Source organism: Medicago sativa, chromosome 7, assembly GCF_051527215.1.
Source record: "Medicago sativa cultivar Bolivia chromosome 7, Bolivia_mono, whole genome shotgun sequence".
NCBI classification, from domain to species: Eukaryota; Viridiplantae; Streptophyta; class Magnoliopsida; order Fabales; family Fabaceae; genus Medicago; species Medicago sativa.
In genome coordinates this window covers 69,313,123-69,340,647 of record NC_140755.1, presented here as the reverse complement: position 1 = coordinate 69,340,647, position 27,525 = coordinate 69,313,123, and the positions used below count along the sequence as shown (strand labels likewise).

Below are 27,525 nucleotides of genomic sequence, written 5' to 3'. Positions count from 1 at the left end.
CATGTAAAATTTTTTTTCTTCTTCAGAATACCCTTCTAATAGGCCATACAAAAATGATTTTTTTTTTACAAAAAATTTGGTTTTTGCATGGCCTATTAGGGGGGGTATTCTGGAAAAAAAACTTTTATAGGGGGTAAATAAAAAAATATATTTTACAGGGGGTAAATCTGGAAATGACCTATATTACAAGAGGGTAAAGCACCATTAACCCTTTTAGTTATCATAACATGTGTAATATAACGTAAAGAAAAAGTGTAATATTGCACATGTTAGACAAACCCTTAATAATATACTACATATGACTGGAAAACAAACAGACAATAAGCTTCCGGATTATATATTCCGGAATGCACCAGTGCACAGAACTGAAACAGATTTGCATGTCATTGTGGTTTTTATCATTTTTTTTCAATAAATCATTACATATGTTTGTGTAAAAGACAAAATAACTTAAATATTATATCAAAAAATGATTATATATATATATATATATATATATATATATATATATATATATATATATATTTATACCAAAAAATAGTTGAATTTATATCATTACACATTTCACCTAATGATATACATTTCAACTAAACTAATGATATATATCTAATCTATGGCGCCAAAAGATCAATGGGACTATCATCCATTTCAACCTTCACACCAGGAGCAGGACCACACCAACCCTCTCATCGGATCAAGATTTTCAACAATGTACAATTCCTCATCATCTTCTATGACCGCTACACTCGCCGCCCGACTTAGCTCATTATAATCTTCCATCCGGCTGACATATCTATCAGGCCAGCTGTCTGCATCCTCTCGATGGTATTGTCTCCATAGAGCGAAAGTGGGAGGAATCGGACAACCATCCTTCAATTTCAATGCCATAAAATGGTTGTCATTCACATATGCCAAACACATCAACAGATCGATAGTTGGCGGCGGGGGTGGACCACATAGAGGGAAAAAGGTTTCTGATTTCCCAATGGACAACACAACAACCGTTTGGCTGAATTTCTGTGCGATGAGGAACCCCATATCCGGCATTGTCATCCATTTATCCGGTGGTGCATTGCCAATACCGGAGTAGGATAGAGCGTCCAAAACCTCGTTATACCGCCTATCATCATTAATCATCCTCCGATAGCGGCCATTTTCTACACCGATAAGCTCTTTGTAAAGGTTGTACCAGACTAATACGTGATCATCAACAGTCAAGTTACGTAGGACCGCAACTGCTCGGAACCCACAATGGCCATCACCGGGTACATCCGTAACCTTTTCAATAAAGCCATGCATCCAAATTGGGATTTGGTCTTTGTTTGGTATGTGGACTTCAACGGGTGTTGGCTTCTTCGGATTTTTTGGAATTGGCTTAGCAGGAGTAAGAGACATGTTGCTTTTCTATGCTCTCTTTCTACTTGTCCCTGTTGACCGTGTTTGTGAACCCTGTGTTTCTTGCTCCTGGGAGTCAACAATCTCCCATAGGGAAGGGGACCGCCTTGTCGATCGAATGCTTTGCTTATCTTTCTTTGGAGCTCCTTTGGTGGTGACCTTATTTGGCGGTGGACGCATAGAAGTGGTTTCCGGTAAAACAAATTTTCGGAATTGTTCTTTCAAATGCACCTTCATGTTGTAATCGGCGTCCTTGAACCGGGCCTACAATGTGTAAAAAACTGTCATTATTGTTGTTGATGGAAAACAGTCAGAAACATGCATTATGTTACCACTACTGATACAGTCTGGATTTTATTTTCCGAACCACATAAGGTAATCCGGATTATAAAATCTGGAACTTCCCGATACACCCTATGCATGAGCCTTAAATGCACTTGCATGGGGCGTAAATGCTACCTCTCCGGATTATATTTTCCGGAACGCGTCAATTATGTCCGGAGTATATAATCCGGATTGCACCAATACAGAATACAGAAACAGAAATCCTGGGCAGAACTTAAACAGAGACAGTTTTGAAAAAAAATACCTGGAGAATATCCCATTCTGGCAATAGAGAGATGTCTTCTTTTTGAAGCTTCGGGTCAACCTCGTACTCGAACCTCAACCTCTTTCAGTGGGTGTGAATTTCTTCCAAACGGATGGCGATGCCGTTCTTGATCTTCAAAGCTATCATACACGCACACGGTAATCCATAAGTGATCAAACTCAAACAACCACATCTTGATTTATCCGTACCAATTTCAGGTGCTTTATTGACTCCACTACGAGATGATGCAAAGCTTCCCTTGAAATGTTCCGGATCAACCTAGACCACAACACCTTGTCTTTGAACCGATGTTCAAGCATGATAATGCTTGTCTGAAACGAAGCATGTATTGCGGTATGTTGCAACTCTAGCATGTCAAGAACGGATTTCCAGTTTGTGCTCAAATCACCCATACTACGACTCAGATACGTTTTCAATCGAGCGTGTGCAGATTCAGCTCTGTTTGTTGTAGTATTCCCCATATGAAGGTTTTTGTCAACCCAAAACCTCACAAACTTCTCCTTAACTGGATCCAAAATTGTTTTTTCAACATATTCCAAAAACTTGGGAAATTTTGCGCATACAACTTTGAACCAGGTCCAATTATCAATATATGCTTCCTCCGTTTCGGAGTCCACAATATCCATCCATGCAGCCATCACAGTCTTCACCACCGAAGCAGGATTGATCGCTTGCCCATTCTTGCCTTTGAGATCCGTCACTTTGCAATCCAATTTACACTTTGCTCTCACATTTTGTCCAATGTGATATGAGCACAACAAAATAGTAGCTTTAGGGAAAACCTTTTCCACAACATTGATCAAAGCATTGTCCCGATCAGTGACAACTACTTTCGGGTAGAGATCTTTGGAGTGCAACATCTCACGACACCTCTCAAGAGCCCAATAAACATTGTCTTGCCTCTCAGACAACATATAGGCAAAAGCAATAGAGTATGTTTTCATGGTAGAGGTATTACCGACAAACTCAAGCAATGTAAGACGATACTTGTTTGTCTTGTATGTTGAATCCAACACAAGCACCGTGGAGAACGTGTTAAACAACTTGATAGAATCTGGATGTGCCCAAAATACATCACTGACTTCATCAGAATCATGATACTTCCTACAATGATAAACGTAACCATTATCAACCAAAGACTTTAAGAGATGTTGCATGTCATTCCTCGTACCCCTAATGGACCGCCTATACCTGTAAGTAGCATTATACACGTGTTTGATGGTGGTTGAAGTGGTACGGTTCCTCTTTTTTAAGTTGGTAAGCATTTGCCTCGGAGGAACGTTTGATTCCACCATATCTTCAAGGTGAATGTAACACCCCGTTTTCCCAACGTAAAAATTTCATAACAATTATCAGAGTTTTTCATCACAAAACGGAATGTCACATTTCTTACAAATCATAAATGGAATAAATTAATATTTATCCTTCGAAATTGAATCAACAATTAATTAATACTTTGCAGCGGAATTATTTATTATCTAAAATAGTCTTTGACACGAAGGCCTCATCATAAAAGTCTCATAAATAGTCTAAAACATAATAATTAGTTCAAATCCAACAACTTCATTATAAATCTCTTAAAACAATACGTAAGGAATAGAAAACAGTGTCAAAATTCCCATCCCGTTACGTATCAGAGCACCTAAGACACACTTGTGAGGAGTCCACTCACGACCGCAACTAATCTTGGTTACCTGCAAGTTACCCATACGAAGAGCAACATTTTCAAGCAAAGGGGTGAGATTTCTCAAACAATAATATTAAGTATATAAATCATCATTTACATTTAACAACACAAACTTCATATAATTAAACAATTATATTCAAATACATAGTTAACATCAACTCATCTTAGCAATATATCATCATATAACAGTCACAATCATCGTCACATAACATCATACAAATATTTCATCATTAGATTACTTCGTTAAAACATCGCAACTTAACAACTTGACTCGACAATGCAACTCAACTCGACTATGCAACTCAACTCGACTATGCAACTCTTACTCATCGTAAATCATCTTGATATGCAAATGCATGTGGTACCAATCCAGGGTATCAAGCCCTCAACATAATTGAGCGTAAAAAGGCTCCAGGGCATCAAGCCCCCAACATATTTGAGCGTAAAAAGGCTCCAGGGCATCAAGCCCCCAACATAATTGAGCAAAAGCTCCAGGGCATCAAGCCCCCAACGTATTTGAGCAAAAGCTCCAGGACATCAAGCCCTCAACTTTGAATGAGTATGCATGGACTCAACATCTTACATCTTAGAACTTCATGAACATTTTATAACTCCTTGACTTAGACCGACACTTACATCTTAAATAAGACTCAGCAGTATATGCAGCATATAAATAATTCATCTCATATCATCATCATAGTACAACAACATCAAATGATAATCAACAACATCTTAAACATCGCATCATCATAAGCATCATAATTAACACATATAGTGTATAAATAACAAGATCACATCTTTATATAACCCATCTTTAAATCACACATCTTCAAATAGCACATCAATACACATCGTCAAATAATACATTATCTAAAACATTCAAGTGAATTACTAATCAATTTAGAACTAATTTTTCATTGCATCAATTTTAATTCATATTGGCCAAATAAATTAAAATAATAGATAAAGAAATTTGGGAGATTTTCAAGATCAGACCCAAATGCAACCAAGCAAGTATAAACCATGTTTTTGTTCACGCACATAGAGAACCTACTGTCATTCCAGCCTATTTTTATGAATAAAAATTAGACTAATTAAATCTACTAATAAGCTACAGGGGACATGTACATCGCAAAGTATGCCAGAAGCTCCAAGTTTGCAGTGGTATAACAAATTAATCAATTCTGCGAGTATTTCTTTTAAAATTAATTATAGACTAGAATGGTTAAACATGGTTTGACCACAAATTGAAACGTGTGGCTTTTGATCAAAGCAAATCAATTCTACCTATATTATTATTAGCTCATGCGATTCACTAAAATAAATTCTAAAACTTTTCTAAGTTATTCATTTTTACATTTACGGTGTTAATGGCGTGGCAAAACAGTCCTCAATCTAGAACAAAAATTTCTCCTTCGAATAATCTATATATATATATAAGCAATTATTCTATCAACATGAATAAATAATTAAGTAATTAAATAATAGTGAAATTAAGAGAGATAAATATACACAAAGTCACAGCAACATAAGAACGCAAACATCATCAAAAACAATGGAAAACAAAAACCCTTCACTACCTATATGATCATACAACCCTTATGGTGAATATAAACTCCCCCCTTACATCAATTCAGCAGTTTTCCATCATCTAATCATCAATTCTCACTCAAACCCTAATTTCTCATAATCTCACAAACTCATCCTAAAACATGTTAGATGCAATCTAATGATCTACAAACTTAATATTAGTGAAAGATAGTCTCACCCTTACCTTAGATTGTTTTTCTGAAATCAAAAGCAGCGTTCTCCGTTCTCCTCTTTATCCCAAAAAGCGGTCTAACGTAAAAACTCTTTCTAACCTAAGCTTTCTTATTTATAATACTAATCACTCTTCCTAAATCTATTTAGACCCAATAACTTAGTCTTCTTTCTATTCTAACCTCCAATTCTACTTACACTAATAATTCTCATATTCTAATAAATAATAGAATAATGCCACATAATAAAATATTAACACCTCATATATATAATTAAATCACATAAATAAATTCTAACTTAATAAAAATAATTAAATAAAAGGAGGGCGTTACAGTGAACACGTTCATTTGGGTTTAGACGACCAGCGGTTTTATGACCTTTCAACACATCTGTCATGCCATGGTTGTGTTTACCATCACCAACTTTGAGGCTCCAATCACCACCAGTCAACAAGTAACCTCTTAGCCTAAACGAACACTCGCATTTAACCGAACTAGCTATCTCGCGCCGACTCTTTCTCTTGTACTCGGTGTATGAACCTCCCCTTTCACATATCAAAGTAACAAATGTGTTTCTTCCGTTGCCACTGTTATCGGATTTACCAATAACAGTGGAAAATCCAAGCTTCCTAGCTTTCTCTCGAACCCACTCCAACAAATCATTGCGTGTTGCAAACCTGTGTTTGGTGGTAAAATGTTCTCGCTGGTCAATACAAATAGCAACAACTGGAGGTGGTACAACAGGAGGAATAGGAGGAGGAGCATCCTCTACTTTCGGGGGTGGTGGTGTGTTATACCCTAATTTTGGACCTAAAAATACTAATCAATCTTTCCTTTCTTGCATTTCAAGTTATTTGAACTATCTCTGATCAATTGCATCCTTCTCTGCACTTCATTTCAATTTCATTTGCAAAATTCACATGTAAGGGTATTTTAGTCATTTCCCATGTCAATTTCCTCTCAGTCTTTCAAAATTTTGTTTGAGTCCTTTCAAATAGGTTGAATAAGTCTTTGTTTCATTCTATGTCAAAATCCATTCTAAAATTTGCATTTGAAGTCATTTTGAGTCAGTTTTGCCCCTAGGGGCATTTTGGTCATTTCAAGTATCCAGTCACTGTTTAAATCCCAAAAAATTGTCTCTGAGTCTTTTAATTTTGCTTGTATGAGTCTTTGATTCAATTCCCTGTCAAAAATCTTTTTTTTTTAATTTGCATCTGAATCATTTTTTAGTCGTTTTAGCCCCAGGGGCATTTTGGTCATTTCACACGAAATTTCGGCAGAGAGGTACTTTAAAGTACCTCATTTAAGCCATTGGTTCGTTTTAGTCCGTTTTGTCAAATTTTAGACGTTTCACTTTACATTTAGTCAAGTTACCATTTTTTTTATTATTACAATTTTATTTTTAGTTTTTTTTCTCTCTAAGTCCAAAATGTCCAAAAATTTCATTCAAGTCCCTCGTAATTTTCTTTTTAGGACTTTTATTTCACATTTTCTGCATAATGGTCCTTCTTATTTCAATTTTCTTTTTAAGTCTTTTTTTTTATTGCAATTAAGTCCTTTTTCCATTTTTCAGTTTTGTCCTTTAGTTTTCTTAAATTGCAGATTGGTCCCTCAGGCCCAAAAGTCCAGGTTTCAGTCCAAACAAGTCAAGAAACACGTGGCAGCTTGCCACTGGCTCACAAGTACACATGTCAGCTATAAATACAACACTTCATCATCACAGAGCCACACATTCATTGCCAACTCACCAAAAAACTGACACCATTCCTTTTCACGCGCCCACGCGCCGCCCTAACAAAAACTCTAACAAACTTTTTCAGCCTTTGAACCACCGTAACAGAATCAAAACCACCGCACAAGTTCTCAATTTCATACCAGTTCCACCACATTCATCATAAAATATACAGAATCAACATGAACTTTTGGAAAATCAAAACGGAGGCAAAAAATTCAACGAAGTTCTTTTGAGTGTGGTTCGTTCTCAGAGATTTTCTACGAAAATCATCATCACTGAACGGTTTTCCTTCGCTTTCTTGCAATTCAAGTCCAAAGGACGATCACAAGAAAATTGGAGGAAGAGAAGAAGAGAGATTGAAGAAGAATCAAACCGGTTCGAAGAAGAAGAAGTTTGAACACCGATTTATTTTCGGTTTCAAAGCTTACCAGAGGGATCAAAAGCTCGCAAGGATCCAATTGTTCAAATTTCAGAGTAATTCAGGTAAAAACACGAAGAAACTTTCTCATAATCATCATCGAAACTTCGTGTTGAAAAATGAACGGTGAATTCATTTGAAAACTTGAAAAATTCGAACAAATTGAACATTGAAACCCTAAAAAACACAAAATTAGGAAGATTCACCGTTCACTTTTCAATTCAGAAAGTAATTTCAAAATTCGAATCAAATTAGGGTTTCAGTTCCAAGAAAGCCTCAAAATCCAAAACGCTTCGAACTTGCGAAGAATTAGGATAGAATCTGTTCGAATCAGTATGGTGTGAAACGTTTCAATTCAATTTTCCACAAAAAACATCAAGTTTAAAGAGATTCAAACAAATTTCCTTCGAAAAATCTGGATCGAAACATTTTTAAACGGTGTTCTTCAAGAAGACACCAAGTTTAAAACGTTTCGAGAGGTTTTCTTCAAAAGTTCCCAAATCGAAGCATTTTCAAAACGAAAAGTATCCAGATCGAACCATTTCAAGTGATCTTCGTCAAAAAAGAGCAAGAATCGAAACGTTTCATACTGATTCCTTGGAAAGATGCTTAGATCGAAATGTTTCAAACGATTTCCTTCAGAAAGCAACAACATCGAAGCATTTCGAATGGATCCTCTTCGAAAAAGTACCAAGATTCGTAAGCGTTTTGGCCAGGCTATGTAAGTGTGTGGTTTTGCTCATTATACGTGTGTGGATCCATGAGTGATAGGGAAAAGATGAACGGCGCCGTTAGGGTTAGGATGAGAGAATGAGAGAACGAAGAGAAGAAGGAAGGAGATAGGGTTTAGAAATGAACTGAACCGGTTGTGCTTGCTTTTATACAGAGGTGAACCGGTCTGGTTCATAGAAACCGGTTTGGTTCATTTCTAGACTTCATGTCAACCGTAGATCTTGTATTCAGATTAGATGTGTGGTCCTGATTCGTTTTTGCTGCGTGTCTATCTGAGCTTGTCATGCGCTGCTTGTCCTGGACCCTTGGATCCAGGGTTTTGATGGATCTGGATCAATCCAACGCTCATGATGCGTTTGGATAGTCCATATCCATCAAGACTTTGGGCTTGGGCTTGTGTTTCTGCAGATTTCGTTCTTTCTTATGCATTTTTGCTATTTCCTAACACTATCTTGCTTTTTACACCTCTGTTTATGATTAAAATTACTTGAAAAATTCTACAAATTTTTGTACATGTTCTTGTTAATTGTTGTGATGTTTTTGTGCATTTTGTTTACTGAAAATTTTGATGAAAAATACTATTGCATTTTCTTGCTTTATTTCTTTGTTTTTTTTTGTGAAAGTTCATGAAAATCTTATCTAATTCTATTTCAAACCCTTGATAATTGTTTGTGATACATGTTAAGATGATTTTGTGGGTTTATTGCTACTGTTTGTGTCTGACTTTACTGCATGTATGTGAACCTTGAGTAATTACTTAGTTTGCAAACCATTGTGTAAATAAATGATGTAAATATGCTCCAAATTTGTTTTAAAATGTCAAGTAAATCATGTAGCCTTAATTCCCATTCCAAAACTTGTTTCTAAACTTTTAAAATGTAATTGGAATGTGAGAATTATGGATCACTTGGTTCTTGCATTTTATGAACAAATTTTAGCTATATTTGCACTATTTTCTATCCCTTATATTCTAGTATTTCTCTTACTTCACTTCTTTGATATTGCCTTATGCTACTAACCTTTTCATTTCATGTTTCATCATTCCATAAGCATCATCATTTCATCCCATTTTCATCTCTATTCTTCTTGCAATATGATTTGTACCAAAATTAGAATGTAAACACTTAGGAATTCTTGTAATATTTTTACTTTCATGCTTTTAATTTTCTTGGCAAAGAGGCCATAGAATGTATCTAGGGTATGATGTAAAGGACAATGGACTCTAATGATGTACACCGACACAAGCACCGACACATGCACACACTCCACTTTAGATATGTAGCTAGAATATGCATGTTTAGATGTATGTTTAGGATTGTATGTTTAGATGAATGCCTAGGACTTATACTTAGAAAAAAAAACCAATTTCCCAAACGAATGTGAACAACTTCACTCAAAGCTTTTCCAAACAAACCTTGGGATCCAATATCCCATTGTATTTTCTTTTCCATTTTCTCAATCAAATTTCAATGAAAATAATCAAACTTTGACTTCTTTTGCAATTCACTAATTCAACCTCACTATTTTCCTAATCTCATGCCCTTGAGGCCTCTTTCTATTCTTCAAACTCCATTTTTCAAACTTAAAATCAACCAACAAAAACAAAAACATTTTTGAGAGAGAACTACGGTGGATTTGATCCCTTAAACGGGTACGTAGGCAAGGAATCAAAATTCCTTCAATTCAACTAAAATAAAACTCCAAAAACATTCTTCTCCCTCCAATTCTTCATTTAGTAACTCTTAGGTTCAATAACATCTTTCAAAATAGCATTTAAAAATAAAGCGCGCGCGTAGAAATTAAAGACGGTTCCTATAGGTTACTATAGTCGTTATGGGTGCCTAACACCTTCCCGTAGCGAAAACAACTCCCGGACCTCGATTCTCAAGGGTTTCGCTTACTTTTTTCCCTTCCCAAGAAAAAATAAGATATCACCGGTTTAAAAGGTTCAAACGTAATCAATGTTTGACACCCGAAAACCAAGATAAAACAGCTGGCGACTTCACTGGGGAGATTCGAGAGTTACGCCTAGTCTTTATTTCCACGCTTGCGCTTGTATTTTTACTTGTTCTTTTATTTGCTCTCCTATTTGAATAAATGTTTAATTTCTTGCAAACGTGTGGGGTGAGAATATCAAAAGTCCTGCACCCGGGCTGAGTGAACTTAGGATTTAGGAGGGATATAATCGACAATTCATTCCGGGGGTTGCCTCGTGTTTTGGATTATGCGATCAATCCCACATAGCTGAGGCATTTTGGAGGTGATGTTGTCGGCGCGGGTTGTCGCGTTTAGCCACTTTGCTTCTAATTGTTCTATGACGCTATGAACCGTAGATAACCAAACCCATCCATGGCCATTTTCTAGGACGTAGTGCGGAGGCTAAACCGAGTGTCGTCTCGAGTTTTAGTCGTCACGCGATACTACACTCAAGTTAGACCTTCCACGTATAATCATGGAGCGAGAGTTGTCTCGTGACACCATGAGATACGTCGGAGAGGTTGCAACTTGGGAACCTTTTTAGAACCCGGTTACTATATCCTAAAGCCCTAGTTTCACCGGACGCCGTGTCCACCCATGACTCCTCGACTTTGAACTTCAAACCCACCATGTTTTCTCTGAACTTGTACATAATCATGCATTCATGCATACATGCATAAACTTTTGTCATGCATTGTTATCGAAGGGCTTAGACAAGTTGAATTTGTAAACATTGTAGGGATGAAGATGACTAAGTCCTACAAGTTCAAGGAAGTGGATTTGGCTAGTTTGAGGGATTTGGCACTCAAGATTGAGGATCCGACTGGTTTCCGACGCCGTTACGGGGCTTTACTTCCTATTCTCCATACTAATGTGGATGAGAAGCTTGTGCACACTCTAGTGCAATTCTATGATCCGGGGTATCGGTGCTTCACTTTTCCAGACTTTCAGTTGGTGCCTACTTTAGAGGCTTATTCTTCCTTGATGGGTTTATCTATTGCTAAGGGGATACCTTTCTCAGGACCTGAAAACCCTCTTCCTCCATTGGTTATTGCTAAAGATCTCTATCTCAAGACCACCGATGTCTCCAAGAATCTTGTTACTAAGGCACATATCCGGGGGTTCACTTCAGAGTATCTTCTTGGGAAAGCCAACCTCAATACCACTTGTCAGGACACTCTTGAGGCTATTCTTGTACTTCTCATCTATGGGCTTATTCTCTTTCCGAATCTTGATGGCTTCGTGGACATGAATGCTATTATGATCTTCCACTCCAAGAATCCGGTTCCTACTTTACTAGCTGACACATACCATGCTATTCACGATCGTCCCAACAAAGGTCGCGGATACATTCTTTGTTGTGTGCCTCTCCTCTATAGGTGGTTTATTTCGCACCTTCCACAGTCTTTCCACGACAATCCGAGGAATTGGTCTATTTCACAGAGGATTATGGCTCTCACTCCTAATGAAGTGGTTTGGCTTACTCCCGCTTCTAGGGTCAAGGAAATCATCTTTGGTGGTGGAAAGTTTCTTAATGTACCTCTTCTTGGTACCCGGGGTGGAATCAACTATAACCCGGAGCTTGCTTTGCGACAATTTGGTTTCCCGATGAAAGATAAACCCATCAATCTTGCTACAGCTCCTTACTTCTTTCACTACTCCAATGCTCCCACCGGAATTAGAGAAGATTTCATGCAAGCTTGGACCAAGCTTCGGAAGAAAGAGGTAAAGCATATGGGTGTGAGGTCCGGTATCGCTCATGAGGCCTATACACAGTGGGTGATAAGCCGAGCCGAGGAGGCTGGTACGCCTTACCCCTCTATGAGATATGTGTCTGCAACTGTTCCTACCATGCCTTTGCCTTTACTCCCACCTACCCAGGAGATGTATCAGGAGCATCTAGCTATGGAGAGTCGGGAGAAGCATCAGTGGAGAGCTAGATACTATGAGGCTGAGAACTTGATCATGACTTTGGATGGAAAGGGTGAGCAGCAGACTCATGAGGTCTTGACACTGAAGAAAGAGTTAGCTAAGGCTAAGAGAGAGATTGAAGAGGAAGATAGGATGCTTATGAGGGACTCCAAGAGGGCTAGGGGTGCCCGTGACTTCTATGCACGATACTGCGACTATGAGTCTGAGTCTGAGGATGATGCTTCCACTTCCTATGCTTGAGGATTGCCATTTTCTGTTGTTATTTCCATTTGCTTATGTTGAAATTGTCTTGTAAAACTATATGTTGGTTGTTTGTTTCCCGTTTATGTTAACTATTGTTTAAGTAATGTTTACGAGTTTATAATTTGTCTAAAACCCTTCGATAACACAAAAAGAGTCTTTTTTGCATATGCATTAACACATTTCATGCATCATATGCATTCATTGGCTACAAAAACTTCTCTCGTGCTCATTGCCTCCTGGTTTTGTCCTCCGCAGTCTGAAAAGTGGCTCGTGTTCGCAAAGTCTACCAACCAGATAGAATTCATCAGACAAGATTTCACAAGAGGAGGATGATGGCTAATTTTGAAGAAGAGAATGCTCAGCTCCGTGCCGAATTGGCTGCTATGAAAGAAGACTTGGCTAAGGCTCACGACGCTATGTCCGCTATGATGGCTTCACAGGAACAACCAGCCACTTCTATTCCAGTCACTGCTGAGGTGATTCCCTCTATCCCACTGTCTACTGTGGCTACTGATGCTCGTTTTGTTATGCCCAACGGCCGTCCTTATGGACTCCCACCTTTCTATTCTCCTAATACTGCTGCCGGTGTCTCTGGTTTTGCTGGTCAAGGACAGATTCCTGTGTCTACTGCTATGCCTCAAGTAACCACTGTTGTTACCGACCCTATTGTGCACACTGTGCAACAGGTGATTGATGTTGATACTCCGCGTGGACAAGATCCCGCAATGGAAGCTATGAAAAGACAGTTAAAGGAGTTGGCTGGAGAACTCCGTGAGGTCAAGGCTAGCCGGGGAAACAATGGTGCTCCTGCTAAAGCTCGTGATCTGTGCTTGGTATCCCGATTTGAGGTTCCTAAGAAATTCAAAGAGCCAGAATTTGACAAGTACAATGGGACTTCTTGCCCACACAACCATGTCATCCGGTATGTCCGAAAGATGGCTAACTATGCCGACAATGATGCACTGATGATCCACTGCTTTCAGAGTAGCTTGACAGATGATGCAGCAGATTGGTACACTAGTCTGAGCAAGGATAACATCCATACTTTTGAGGAACTCGCTGCTGCTTTCGAAGGTCAATATGAATTCAATACCCGTCTGAGGCCAAACAGGGACTCTCTTAAAGCCCTATCACAGAAATCAGATGAAACCTTCCGTGAGTATGGTCAGAGGTGGAGAGGGGCAGCTGCCCGTGTTTCTCCTCGACTTGATGAGGAAGAGTTAACACAAACATTCCTGAAGACTCTGAAAAAGGAATATAAGGAGAGAATGATAGTCTCTGCTCCTAACAACTTCTCTGATATGGTTACAATGGGCACTCGACTAGAGGAGGCCGTCCGAGATGGTATTATCGTCCTTGAGAAAGGTGAATCATCAACCAGTGCACCGAAGAAGTACGGTAATGGTCATCACAAGAGAAAAGAATCTGATGTAGGGATGGTGTCTGGTAACCCGTCTGCAGCAGCCATGCAACTACCTTTGCCCTATCAATACATGCAATACTCCCAACATCCTTTCTTCCCACCATTCTACCAACAATATCCTCTGCCACCGGGTCAACCACCAATGCCCGTCAATGCTATCCCTCAGCAAGTACAACAACAGCCTCCTGCTCAACAGCAACGACAGCAACAACAGGGTCCCCGACCCAAGCCTTCTTTTCCACCAATACCAATGCGGTACGGTGAGCTGCTCCCAACTCTACTGGCCAAGGGACACTGTGTTACTAGACCAGGCAAGCCTCCGCCTAATCCGTTGCCTCCCAGGTTCCGTCAGGACTTAACATGTGAATTTCATCAGGGTGCTCAAGGCCATGATATTGAAGGTTGCTTTGCTCTGAAATATATTGTGAAAGATCTGATAGAAAAGGGACGGCTGACTTTTGAGAATAGTGTTCCTCATGTCCTTGACAACCCGCTTCCAAACCATGCTGCTGTCAACATGATTGAGGCCTTTGAAAGAGTTCCCGTTCCTCAAGAGGATCCCATGTTGGATGTCCGCAATGTCGTTACTCCCTTGGTGCCATTACATGTCAAACTTTGCCAGGCTTCTCTGTTCAATCATGATCATGATTCTTGTTCAGAATGTCTGCAGAATTCTATGGGCTGTTGTGTTGTGCAAAATGATATCCAGAGTCTGATGGATGACAAATACTTGATTGCCAGTGATGTATGTGTGATTGTGCCAGTGTTTCATGATTCTCCTGTTGAAAGTGCAAAGAATGTTGAGCCTCTGGTGATCAGGCTACCTGGTCCTGTATCTTATACCTCTACCAAAGCAATTCCCTACAAATACAATGCAACCATGGTTGAAAATGGGGTGGAAGTACCTCTGGTATCCCCAGCTACAGTTGATAATGTTGCTAGTGAAATTACAGCTCTGAGAAGCGGGAAGGTCCGTCCACCCTTGTTTCAAAGACAGGTGGTCACACCCATTGCTACGGTAACTCCACCAGTCGCTCCTCCTGTTGACAAGAACACCGGCCCATCAGGCCAATCTATTGAAGAGTCCAATCTGGACGAAATTCTGAGGCTTATCAAGAAAAGTGACTATAAGATTGTTGACCAGCTGCTACAAACCCCATCAAAGATATCCATCTTGTCTCTGCTCATGAGCTCAGAAGCTCACAGGAAGGTGTTAATGAAGATACTCGAGCAAGCTTATGTTGACCACGAGGTCTCTGTGGATCAGTTTGATGGGATAGTGAGTAATATTACTGCCTGCAACAACTTGGGGTTTGGTGATGATGAGCTCCCCGAGGCAGGGAAACGCCACAACTTGGCTCTACATATCTCAGTACATTGTGGATCTGACATGATATCTAATGTGTTGGTAGACACCGGATCGTCTCTGAATGTAATGCCTGAATCCACACTAAGGCAGTTAAGTCATCATGGAATTTCTCTGAGGAGTAGCAGCTATCTGGTTAAAGCTTTTGATGGATCCCGCAAGGATGTTCTCGGGGAGGTGGACTTGCCAATCACCGTCGGTCCCGAGACGTTTCAAATAACCTTCCAAGTCATGGATATCAATGCCTCTTACAGCTGTCTCCTCGGAAGACCATGGATCCACGACGCTGGAGCAGTCACATCCACTTTGCATCAGAAGCTCAAGTTCATGAGAAACGGTAAGGTTGTCACCGTATATGGTGAGGAGGCATTTCTGGTTAGCCAAATATCATCGTTCTCTTGTGTTGAAGCAGGGTCCGCGGAAGGGACATCGTTTCAAGGCTTGACTGTCGAGGGTGCAGAACCCCGGAGGACTGGTGCTAGCATGGCCTCACTGAAAGATGCCCAGAAGGCTGTCCAAGCAGGGCAAGCTGCTGGCTGGGGCAAGGTGATTCAGATCTTGGAAAACAAGCGTAAAGAGGGCCTTGGATTCTCCCCGACATCTGCTGTTTCAAAGGGAACTTTTTACAGTGCTGGGTTCATCAATGCTATTACTGAAGATGCTGCTGGAGGTGGTTACGTGCCTACATTTGTTATACCAGGAGGCACTGTGAGAAATTGGGAAGCCATTGATGTTCCTTTAGTCATGCATGCTTCCATGTAATGTGTTTTGTTGCTCATGTTTCTTGTTTTCAAAATAACAATCCTTTCGCTCTGCCCAAGGCGAAAGTGATATCTTTGTAAGGGCGTGTTTGTTTCGGCATTGCCGTTAATCAATAAAAAGTTGTCGTCTCTCTCACGACTCTTTGTTTTTTTACTTTTTAGTGCCTTTTTCTTGGAAATAATGGTAATGCCAGAAAAAACCAAAACATCTGTATTTTTCTTATTAATTTCAAAAATCTGCATGAAAAAACTTTTTCTAAAATCATCCCAATCATATTATGCAGATTGAACCACAATAAACCCGTTGAACACAGTGACCCTATGGTTCCTCCAAATTTTGAATTCCCTGTATATGAAGCTGAAGATGAGGATGATGATTATGAAGAGATACCGTATGAGATCACTCGACTGCTTGAGCAAGAAAGAAGAGCCATTCAGCCTCACCAGGAAGAGATTGAACTCATCAACCTGGGTACTAAAGAGAACAAGCGGGAGATCAAGATCGGTGCTGCACTTGAGCCAGAGGTGAAAAAGAAGATCATTCAGCTCCTCCATGATTATCCAGATGTCTTTGCATGGTCCTATGAAGATATGCCGGGTCTAGATCCCAAGATTGTGGAACATCGGATACCGACAAGACCTGAATGTCCTCCTGTCAAACAGAAGTTGAGAAGGTCTCGTCCAGACATGGCTCTTAAGATCAAGGCTGAGGTACAAAAGCAAATTGATGCGGGTTTCCTCATGACAGCTGAATATCCTGAGTGGATTGCCAACATCGTACCAGTACCAAAGAAAGATGGGAAAGTTTGAATGTGTGTTGATTACAGAGATCTGAACAAAGCTAGTCCAAAAGACAACTTCCCATTGCCTCATATTGATGTGCTTGTTGACAGTACGGCTCAATCCAAAGTGTTCTCTTTTATGGATGGTTTCTCTGGTTATAATCAGATACGGATGTCACCTGAAGATAGAGAAAAGACGTCCTTCATTACTCCATGGGGAACGTTCTGTTATAAAGTGATGCCGTTTGGCTTGATAAATGCTGGTGCTACCTATCAAAGGGGTATGACCACTCTGTTCCATGATATGATTCACAAAGAGATTGAAGTATATGTTGATGATATGATTGTGAAGTCAAGTGATGAAGAGCAGCATGTCGTATATTTGAAAAAGATGTTTGAAAGACTGAGAAAGTACAAGCTGCGGTTGAATCCTAACAAGTGCACATTCGGTGTAAGATCTGGAAAGTTGCTAGGCTTCATTGTCAGTCAAAGAGGCATTGAAGTTGATCCCGACAAAGTCCGAGCCATCAGAGAAATGCCGGCCCCTCAAACTGAGAAGCAAGTCAGAGGTTTCCTCGGACATCTGAATTATATTTCAAGATTTATATCTCACATGACTACTACTTGTGGTCCAATTTTCAAATTACTCAGAAAGAATCAGCCTGTTGTATGGAATGATGAATGTCAGGAAGCTTTTGATAGCATTAAAGAATACCTGTTGGAACCACCTATCCTTGTCCCGCCAGTGGAAGGAAGGCCTTTGATTATGTATCTGTCAGTGTTAGACGATTCAGTGGGCTGTGTTCTCGGTCAACAAGATGAGACTGGTAAGAGAGAGCATGCTATCTACTATCTGAGCAAGAAGTTCACCGACTGTGAGACCCGGTATACGATGCTTGAAAAGACTTGTTGTGCTTTAGCTTGGGCTGCCAAACGCCTGCGTCATTATATGGTGAATCATACAACTTGGTTGATATCCCGAATGGATCCAATCAAGTACATCTTTGAAAAGCCTGCTGTTACTGGAAAGATTGCGCGTTGGCAAATGTTGTTGTCTGAATATGATATTGTGTACAAGGCTCAGAAAGCAATCAAAGGAAGTATCCTTGCTGAGCATCTTGCTTGTCAGCCTCTTGATGATTATCAGCCGATTAAGTTTGATTTCCCTGATGAAGAGATCATGTATTTGAAAGCAAAAGACTGTGAAGAGCCACTGATCAATGAAGGGCCAGATCCCAATAGCAAGTGGGGATTGGTGTTTGATGGTGCTGTTAATGCTTATGGTAAAGGAATTGGAGCCATCATTGTAACTCCACAGGGGCACCACATTCCTTTCACCGCTCGAATAACTTTTGAATGCACAAACAACATAGCTGAATATGAAGCATGCATCTTGGGCATTGAAGAAGCCCTTGATCTGAGAATTAAACACCTTGACATCTATGGAGATTCTGCACTTGTTATTAATCAGATAAAGGGTGAATGGGAGACTCATCATGAGAAGCTGATCCCATACCGTGACTATGCAAGACGTCTATTGACATACTTTACCAAGGTTGAGCTGCACCACATCCCTCGGGATGAAAATCAGATGGCTGATGCTCTTGCTACTTTGTCTTCCATGTTTCGAGTCAATCACTGGAATGATGTGCCTGTAATCAAAGTGCAACGTCTTGATAGACCCGCTCATGTGTTTACCATTGAAAATGTGCCTGATCAGGTTGATAGAGATGTGAATGATAAAAAGCCTTGGTATTTCAACATCAAGCAATTCTTGCAAAAGCGTGAATATCCATCCGGTGCTTCCAACAGGGATAAAAAGACCTTGAGACGATGGGCTAGCAGATTCCTTCTGGACGGAGAAATCCTATACAAGAGGAACTATGACATGGTCTTGTTGAGATGTGTTGACAAACAAGAAGCTGAGAAATTGATGCATGATGTACATGACGGTACTTTTGGGACCCATGCTTCGGGTCATACCATGTCAAGGAAATTGTTAAGAGCCGGCTATTACTGGATAACCATGGAGCGTGATTGCCACAAACATGCTAAAAGATGCCACAAATGTCAAATTTATGCTGACAAGATTCATGTGCCTCCACATGCCCTCAATGTTATATCTTCCCCATGGCCTTTCTCTATGTGGGGCATTGACATGATCGGAAGAATTGAACCAAAAGCTTCCAACGGACACCGTTTCATTCTAGTGGCAATTGACTACTTCACCAAGTGGGTTGAAGCTGCCTCCTATGCAAATGTAACCAAGCAAGTGGTTGTCAAGTTTATCAAGAATAACATCATCTGTCGATATGGTGTTCCCAACAAAATTATCACTGACAATGGTTCCAATCTGAACAACAGCATGATGCAAGCCTTATGTGAAGAATTCAAAATTGAACATCACAACTCTTCTCCTTACAGACCTCAGATGAATGGTGCAGTTGAGGCCGCTAACAAGAACATCAAGAAGATTGTTCAGAAAATGGTCACTACTTACAAAGACTGGCATGAGATGCTACCATTTGCCTTGCATGGTTACCGTACTACAGTGCGCAGTTCAACCGGGGCAACTCCTTTCTCTCTTGTATATGGTATGGAAGCAGTTCTCCCTCTGGAAGTGGAGATTCCACCTCTTCGAGTAATCATGGAAGCAAAGTTAACTGAGGCTGAATGGTGTCAAAGTCGGTATGACCAATTGAATCTGATTGAAGAGAAACGTATGGATGCCATGACTCATGGACAGTTGTATCAAGTGCGAATGAAGAATGCTTTTGACAAGAAAGTCCGACCTCGAGAATTCAAGGAAGGCGAACTTGTATTGAAAAGAAGGATAAGTCAGCAACCCGACCCAAGGGGCAAGTGGACACCTAACTACGAAGGTCCTTATGTTGTCAAGAAGGCCTTCTCTGGTGGTGCTTTGATTCTTACACACATGGATGGTGTTGAACTCCCAAATCCTGTTAATGCCGATATAGTCAAGAAATACTTTGTCTAGAAAGAAAAGAACAGCGTGGTAGGTCGAAAACCCGAAAGGGCGGCCTAGGCAAAAATGCGCTTCCCGGTGGATCGAAAACCCGAAAGGGCGATCCAGGCAAAAGTTAGGGACAAAAAAAATGATGAATATGAAAAAGCTCGCTGAGATTGTACGCAACTCAGGCAAGAATGAGCGCCTCGATGAGCCGAAAACCCGAAAGGGCGGTTCATGCAAAAATGAGGTTGACAATAAAAGACAAGTAACTATATCTGGCAAATCACCATCACCCCTTGGGGCATCTGCAACTGTCAATGATCGTCTTCATCCGAAGCTTCTGTACCTGTGAATTCAAAGTTTCTATGAAATGTAGCGGTCATCGTGTTCAATGTATCACCAACCAATAAAATTACCATTTTCCAAGCTTTGTAAATCCGTGAAGTCACGCCTTTGGCTGACTTTCACTCTTCTACATCAATTTGAGCCTGTGCGTTTGTTTGAAACTCTGTTTTTCTTTCCACTTTCAATGCTATATACAAAACATTTTCTTTCTATTTGATGATGTCAATATCTGAAACAAACATTTTTTGAAAATTGAAACATCTTTTCTTGTCTATTTTGAAAGCAAACCTGAGCAATAGGGTACATTTCAACGAAACATGCATGAATGAATGAATGTCAATGGCTCTTTCAATACATGTTACAAGCAGGTTACTCCCCAGGATGATCTGTGGTCAATGGCAAGAATGAAAAAACAGAATGAAAATGAAAAAAAAAATGAAAAAATGAAAAATCAAAAAGCTCGCTAAGTTGAAAACCCGAAAGGGTGGCTTAGGCAAAAATGAGCACCCCGCTGATTGACAACCTATGAAGGCAATTCAGGCAAAAATGGGGCAATGAAAAGAATCTTTACTCCTCGGTGAATCGAAAACCCGAAAGGGCGGTTCAGGCAAAAGTGGGGTTTGAAAATGAAAATGAAAGAATGAAAATTGAAAAGCATTGACCACAGATGCGAACATCCAATGTTTACCCAGCACTGACACGCCTAGCAACGGCGACCTGTATCCAAGAACCTTCCAAGGGTCCTCCTTTACAAGTTTTATTGCCCTCAGCCATGGTTTTGATACGTCTCTCAACGACGGTCTCTCCAAAGAGGTTTTCCCTCTGTGAATATGTTGCAGCACGAGCCACTACGTGCCCAATCTTCCAATGTCTTGTCTGCCTTTGTGAAACTTCTTTGTCAAACTGCCAATCAATCATGCATTTCAAGCATTCATACATGCATAATCATGCATTTTATGTGCTCATACATCCAATAATCTTGCTATACCATACATACATGTTGCATATCCAACTTTCAACTGCCAAATTCAATGCAAGTTTCAACTCTCCAACTGCAATTCCAATCATGTCAACTGTCAAATTCGAAGCAATTTCCAATCTCCAATGTCAATTCCAATCTCAATTTCAATGTCAAACTGTCAAAATCAACTCAATTTCAATTGTCAAATTCGATGCAATCTCAACTTCCCAATCTCAATTCCAAACCATGTCAAATGTCAAATTCGAAGCAATCTCAACTTCAATAACAATGTCAATGTCAACATTCAATGACAAGGTCAATGTTGACAACCAATGACAATGCCAATTTCCAATCTCCAATTCCAATGTTGACATCCAATGACAATGTCAATGTCAATCTCCAATTCCAATGTTGACATCCAATGACAATATCAATGTCAATTTCCAATTTCAATCCAATCTCAATGTCAAATTCCAATTTCAATCCAATTCCAATGTCAAATTCCAATTTCAATCCAATTCCAATGTCAAATTCCAATTTCAATCCAATTCCAATGTCAAAATTCCAATTTCAATCCAATTCCAATATCAATTTCCAATTTCAATTCCAATTTCAATGCCAATGTCAATATCCAATGTCACTGTCAATGTCAATGTCAAATTTCAATGTCAAATGTCAATGTCAATTTCAATTTCCAAGCCAATGTCAATGTCAAATGTCAATTTCAACTTTCAATTCAATCCAAATCAATGTCAATTTACTCTTGGGCCAACAAAAATGGTCATGTCTATCCTCAAAACCAAGTCAATGACAATTTACCTTCAATTGGTATCTTGTTAAGCCAGACTTTCAATTTGTATCTTGTTACTGGTCTAGTGCCAGGTTCGATCCAAAAAAGAACCACTTGTGCCTGCTTATATACCTATGCTTCCGGACGAACGGCAAGTTCGAAGAACAGTTTGTACCCGGCTTATGCTTTGTCATTGGTCAAACGGCAAGTTCGATTTGAAGAACAGTTTGTACCAAGCTCATGCTTTGTTATCAGTCAGACGGCAAGTTCAATCTGAAGAACAGTTTGTACCCAACTTATGCTTTGTTATCGGTCAAACGACAAGTTCGATCTAAGAGAACAGTCTGCACTCTCCCACATGATGTGGTGATAATCCAACAAGCAAGTTCGATCCAAAGAAACAGCTTGTATCAACCCTTTTGTCTATGTCTCCAGCCAAACAGCCAGTTCAATCCAAAAGAACAGTTTGTGTCTGCCTATCTGTTTGTGTCTCCAATCAAGTGTCAAGTTCGATCCAAAGAACCACTTGTATCTGCCTATATGTCTATGTTTCCGGTCAAGTGCCAAGTTCAAATCCCAAGAACAGCTTGCACCTATCTCTTGTTTTGTATTCCTTGGTCAAGTGACTAGTTCGACCCAAAGAACAACTTGTACCCTATTTTCTACTCCCTGGTTTGTCTACCCTGTCAATGTCCACCTGAATCCCCAGTGACATGACAGGTTCCATAGACTCCAGTTGTTTGTCTTGCATTCATAATCAAATATTGCATAACATTCATATCCTTGAAACTCTGAAAGCGTATTTTTACGTCCAAAAGCAGTGCAAATGTTAATATTTAAGTATCTTCGTCCCGTCAACTCTAAGACTTCGTCTCTTGACTCTCCAGACAAAGAAACTTAAATAGGGGCAGCTGTTATACCCTAATTTTGGACCTAAAAATACTAATCAATCTTTCCTTTCTTGCATTTCAAGTTATTTGAACTATCTCTGATCAATTGCATCCTTCTCTGCACTTCATTTCAATTTCATTTGCAAAATTCACATGTAAGGGTATTTTAGTCATTTCCCATGTCAATTTCCTCTCAGTCTTTCAAAATTTTGTTTGAGTCCTTTCAAATAGGTTGAATAAGTCTTTGTTTCATTCTATGTCAAAATCCATTCTAAAATTTGCATTTGAAGTCATTTTGAGTCAGTTTTGCCCCTAGGGGCATTTTGGTCATTTCAAGTATCCAGTCACTGTTTAAATCCCAAAAAATTGTCTCTGAGTCTTTTAATTTTGCTTGTATGAGTCTTTGATTCAATTCCCTGTCAAAAATCTTTTTTTTTTAATTTGCATCTGAATCATTTTTTAGTCGTTTTAGCCCCAGGGGCATTTTGGTCATTTCACACGAAATTTCGGCAGAGAGGTACTTTAAAGTACCTCATTTAAGCCATTGGTTCGTTTTAGTCCGTTTTGTCAAATTTTAGACGTTTCACTTTACATTTAGTCAAGTTACCATTTTTTTTATTATTACAATTTTATTTTTAGTTTTTTTTCTCTCTAAGTCCAAAATGTCCAAAAATTTCATTCAAGTCCCTCGTAATTTTCTTTTTAGGACTTTTATTTCACATTTTCTGCATAATGGTCCTTCTTATTTCAATTTTCTTTTTAAGTCTTTTTTTTTTATTGCAATTAAGTCCTTTTTCCATTTTTCAGTTTTGTCCTTTAGTTTTCTTAAATTGCAGATTGGTCCCTCAGGCCCAAAAGTCCAGGTTTCAGTCCAAACAAGTCAAGAAACACGTGGCAGCTTGCCACTGGCTCACAAGTACACATGTCAGCTATAAATACAACACTTCATCATCACAGAGCCACACATTCATTGCCAACTCACCAAAAAACTGACACCATTCCTTTTCACGCGCCCACGCGCCGCCCTAACAAAAACTCTAACAAACTTTTTCAGCCTTTGAACCACCGTAACAGAATCAAAACCACCGCACAAGTTCTCAATTTCATACCAGTTCCACCACATTCATCATAAAATATACAGAATCAACATGAACTTTTGGAAAATCAAAACGGAGGCAAAAAATTCAACGAAGTTCTTTTGAGTGTGGTTCGTTCTCAGAGATTTTCTACGAAAATCATCATCACTGAACGGTTTTCCTTCGCTTTCTTGCAATTCAAGTCCAAAGGACGATCACAAGAAAATTGGAGGAAGAGAAGAAGAGAGATTGAAGAAGAATCAAACCGGTTCGAAGAAGAAGAAGTTTGAACACCGATTTATTTTCGGTTTCAAAGCTTACCAGAGGGATCAAAAGCTCGCAAGGATCCAATTGTTCAAATTTCAGAGTAATTCAGGTAAAAACACGAAGAAACTTTCTCATAATCATCATCGAAACTTCGTGTTGAAAAATGAACGGTGAATTCATTTGAAAACTTGAAAAATTCGAACAAATTGAACATTGAAACCCTAAAAAACACAAAATTAGGAAGATTCACCGTTCACTTTTCAATTCAGAAAGTAATTTCAAAATTCGAATCAAATTAGGGTTTCAGTTCCAAGAAAGCCTCAAAATCCAAAACGCTTCGAACTTGCGAAGAATTAGGATAGAATCTGTTCGAATCAGTATGGTGTGAAACGTTTCAATTCAATTTTCCACAAAAAACATCAAGTTTAAAGAGATTCAAACAAATTTCCTTCGAAAAATCTGGATCGAAACATTTTAAACGGTGTTCTTCAAGAAGACACCAAGTTTAAAACGTTTCGAGAGGTTTTCTTCAAAAGTTCCCAAATCGAAGCATTTTCAAAACGAAAAGTATCCAGATCGAACCATTTCAAGTGATCTTCGTCAAAAAAGAGCAAGAATCGAAACGTTTCATACTGATTCCTTGGAAAGATGCTTAGATCGAAATGTTTCAAACGATTTCCTTCAGAAAGCAACAACATCGAAGCATTTCGAATGGATCCTCTTCGAAAAAGTACCAAGATTCGTAAGCGTTTTGGCCAGGCTATGTAAGTGTGTGGTTTTGCTCATTATACGTGTGTGGATCCATGAGTGATAGGGAAAAGATGAACGGCGCCGTTAGGGTTAGGATGAGAGAATGAGAGAACGAAGAGAAGAAGGAAGGAGATAGGGTTTAGAAATGAACTGAACCGGTTGTGCTTGCTTTTATACAGAGGTGAACCGGTCTGGTTCATAGAAACTGGTTTGGTTCATTTCTAGACTTCATGTCAACCGTAGATCTTGTATTCAGATTAGATGTGTGGTCCTGATTCGTTTTTGCTGCGTGTCTATCTGAGCTTGTCATGCGCTGCTTGTCCTGGACCCTTGGATCCAGGGTTTTGATGGATCTGGATCAATCCAACGCTCATGATGCGTTTGGATAGTCCATATCCATCAAGACTTTGGGCTTGGGCTTGTGTTTCTGCAGATTTCGTTCTTTCTTATGCATTTTTGCTATTTCCTAACACTATCTTGCTTTTTACACCTCTGTTTATGATTAAAATTACTTGAAAAATTCTACAAATTTTTGTACATGTTCTTGTTAATTGTTGTGATGTTTTTGTGCATTTTGTTTACTGAAAATTTTGATGAAAAATACTATTGCATTTTCTTGCTTTATTTCTTTGTTTTTTTTTGTGAAAGTTCATGAAAATCTTATCTAATTCTATTTCAAACCCTTGATAATTGTTTGTGATACATGTTAAGATGATTTTGTGGGTTTATTGTTACTGTTTGTGTCTGACTTTACTGCATGTATGTGAACCTTGAGTAATTACTTAGTTTGCAAACCATTGTGTAAATAAATGATGTAAATATGCTCCAAATTTGTTTTAAAATGTCAAGTAAATCATGTAGCCTTAATTCCCATTCCAAAACTTGTTTCTAAACTTTTAAAATGTAATTGGAATGTGAGAATTATGGATCACTTGGTTCTTGCATTTTATGAACAAATTTTAGCTATATTTGCACTATTTTCTATCCCTTATATTCTAGTATTTCTCTTACTTCACTTCTTTGATATTGCCTTATGCTACTAACCTTTTCATTTCATGTTTCATCATTCCATAAGCATCATCATTTCATCCCATTTTCATCTCTATTCTTCTTGCAATATGATTTGTACCAAAATTAGAATGTAAACACTTAGGAATTCTTGTAATATTTTTACTTTCATGCTTTTAATTTTCTTGGCAAAGAGGCCATAGAATGTATCTAGGGTATGATGTAAAGGACAATGGACTCTAATGATGTACACCGACACAAGCACCGACACATGCACACACTCCACTTTAGATATGTAGCTAGAATATGCATGTTTAGATGTATGTTTAGGATTGTATGTTTAGATGAATGCCTAGGACTTATACTTAGAAAAAAAAAACCAATTTCCCAAACGAATGTGAACAACTTCACTCAAAGCTTTTCCAAACAAACCTTGGGATCCAATATCCCATTGTATTTTCTTTTCCATTTTCTCAATCAAATTTCAATGAAAATAATCAAACTTTGACTTCTTTTGCAATTCACTAATTCAACCTCACTATTTTCCTAATCTCATGCCCTTGAGGCCTCTTTCTATTCTTCAAACTCCATTTTTCAAACTTAAAATCAACCAACAAAAACAAAAACATTTTTGAGAGAGAACTACGGTGGATTTGATCCCTTAAACGGGTACGTAGGCAAGGAATCAAAATTCCTTCAATTCAACTAAAATAAAACTCCAAAAACATTCTTCTCCCTCCAATTCTTCATTTAGTAACTCTTAGGTTCAATAACATCTTTCAAAATAGCATTTAAAAATAAAGCGCGCGCGTAGAAATTAAAGACGGTTCCTATAGGTTACTATAGTCGTTATGGGTGCCTAACACCTTCCCGTAGCGAAAACAACTCCCGGACCTCGATTCTCAAGGGTTTCGCTTACTTTTTTCCCTTCCCAAGAAAAAATAAGATATCACCGGTTTAAAAGGTTCAAACGTAATCAATGTTTGACACCCGAAAACCAAGATAAAACATGGTGGAGGATTCTCGGATTTGGCATTTCCGAAATCATGCGCATCTTCAACTAAAAGAAGCGGCGACACAACAGGAGGTTCATTTTGAGGTAGATCATCATTTGGGGGATCAACAGGAACATCCATGACTGAAAACAGTGTGAAGCAGAGTCAGAAAATGAACACAGTTTCTGCACTGGTACAGTCCGGATTACGAAATCCGAAACGCATGAATGCAATCAGGATTTCAAATTCCGGAAAAGTACAGTGAAGATCATACAACGTGATCAAATGTTAATCGCCTAAAAATCGACTAGGGAAAGGTTTATATACACATTACCTTTGCATTCAGACGAAAATGATGATGTTAACCCCCCTTGATGGCCAGATTGCTGCTCCAAACCATGATTTCGCCCAAATGGAGTGTTTTTTAGAGGTGTAGGGAGTGTTTTTGATAAAGGTGGTCTGCTTCAGCTAGGTTCTGGAGAACCTAGCTGTCTGGATTACATTTTTCGGAAAAAAACGACTACTTTTCCCGCCTGGTTTAAATACAGGGCGTGCGGATTTTCTACTCCGGAATACAACCATTGTGTCCAGATTATGTTTTCCGGATTGTATTTCACCCTGCCCAAAGCCAAGTTTCGCAAGTCCCATGGG

General features: G+C 39.1%; 1 protein-coding gene and 1 pseudogene across 1 annotated transcript; both read right to left on the bottom strand.

The window, feature by feature from the left end:
- Positions 1-648: 648 nt before the first annotated feature.
- LOC146908053 (uncharacterized) lies at positions 649-1,395 on the bottom strand. The gene has a single exon (XM_085729217.1). The coding sequence runs from the start codon at positions 1,393-1,395 to the stop codon at positions 649-651; it is 747 nt and encodes a 248-aa protein (XP_085585343.1).
- A 77-nt stretch (positions 1,396-1,472) lies between these two features.
- LOC146908052 (uncharacterized) lies at positions 1,473-27,021 on the bottom strand (annotated as a pseudogene).
- Positions 27,022-27,525: the final 504 nt, after the last annotated feature.

Bases quoted from the DNA above. Each gene is read 5' to 3' on its own strand.
- LOC146908053 (XM_085729217.1), bottom strand. From the start codon at position 1,395: ATGTCTCTTACTCCTGCTAAGCCAATTCCAAAAAATCCGAAGAAGCCA.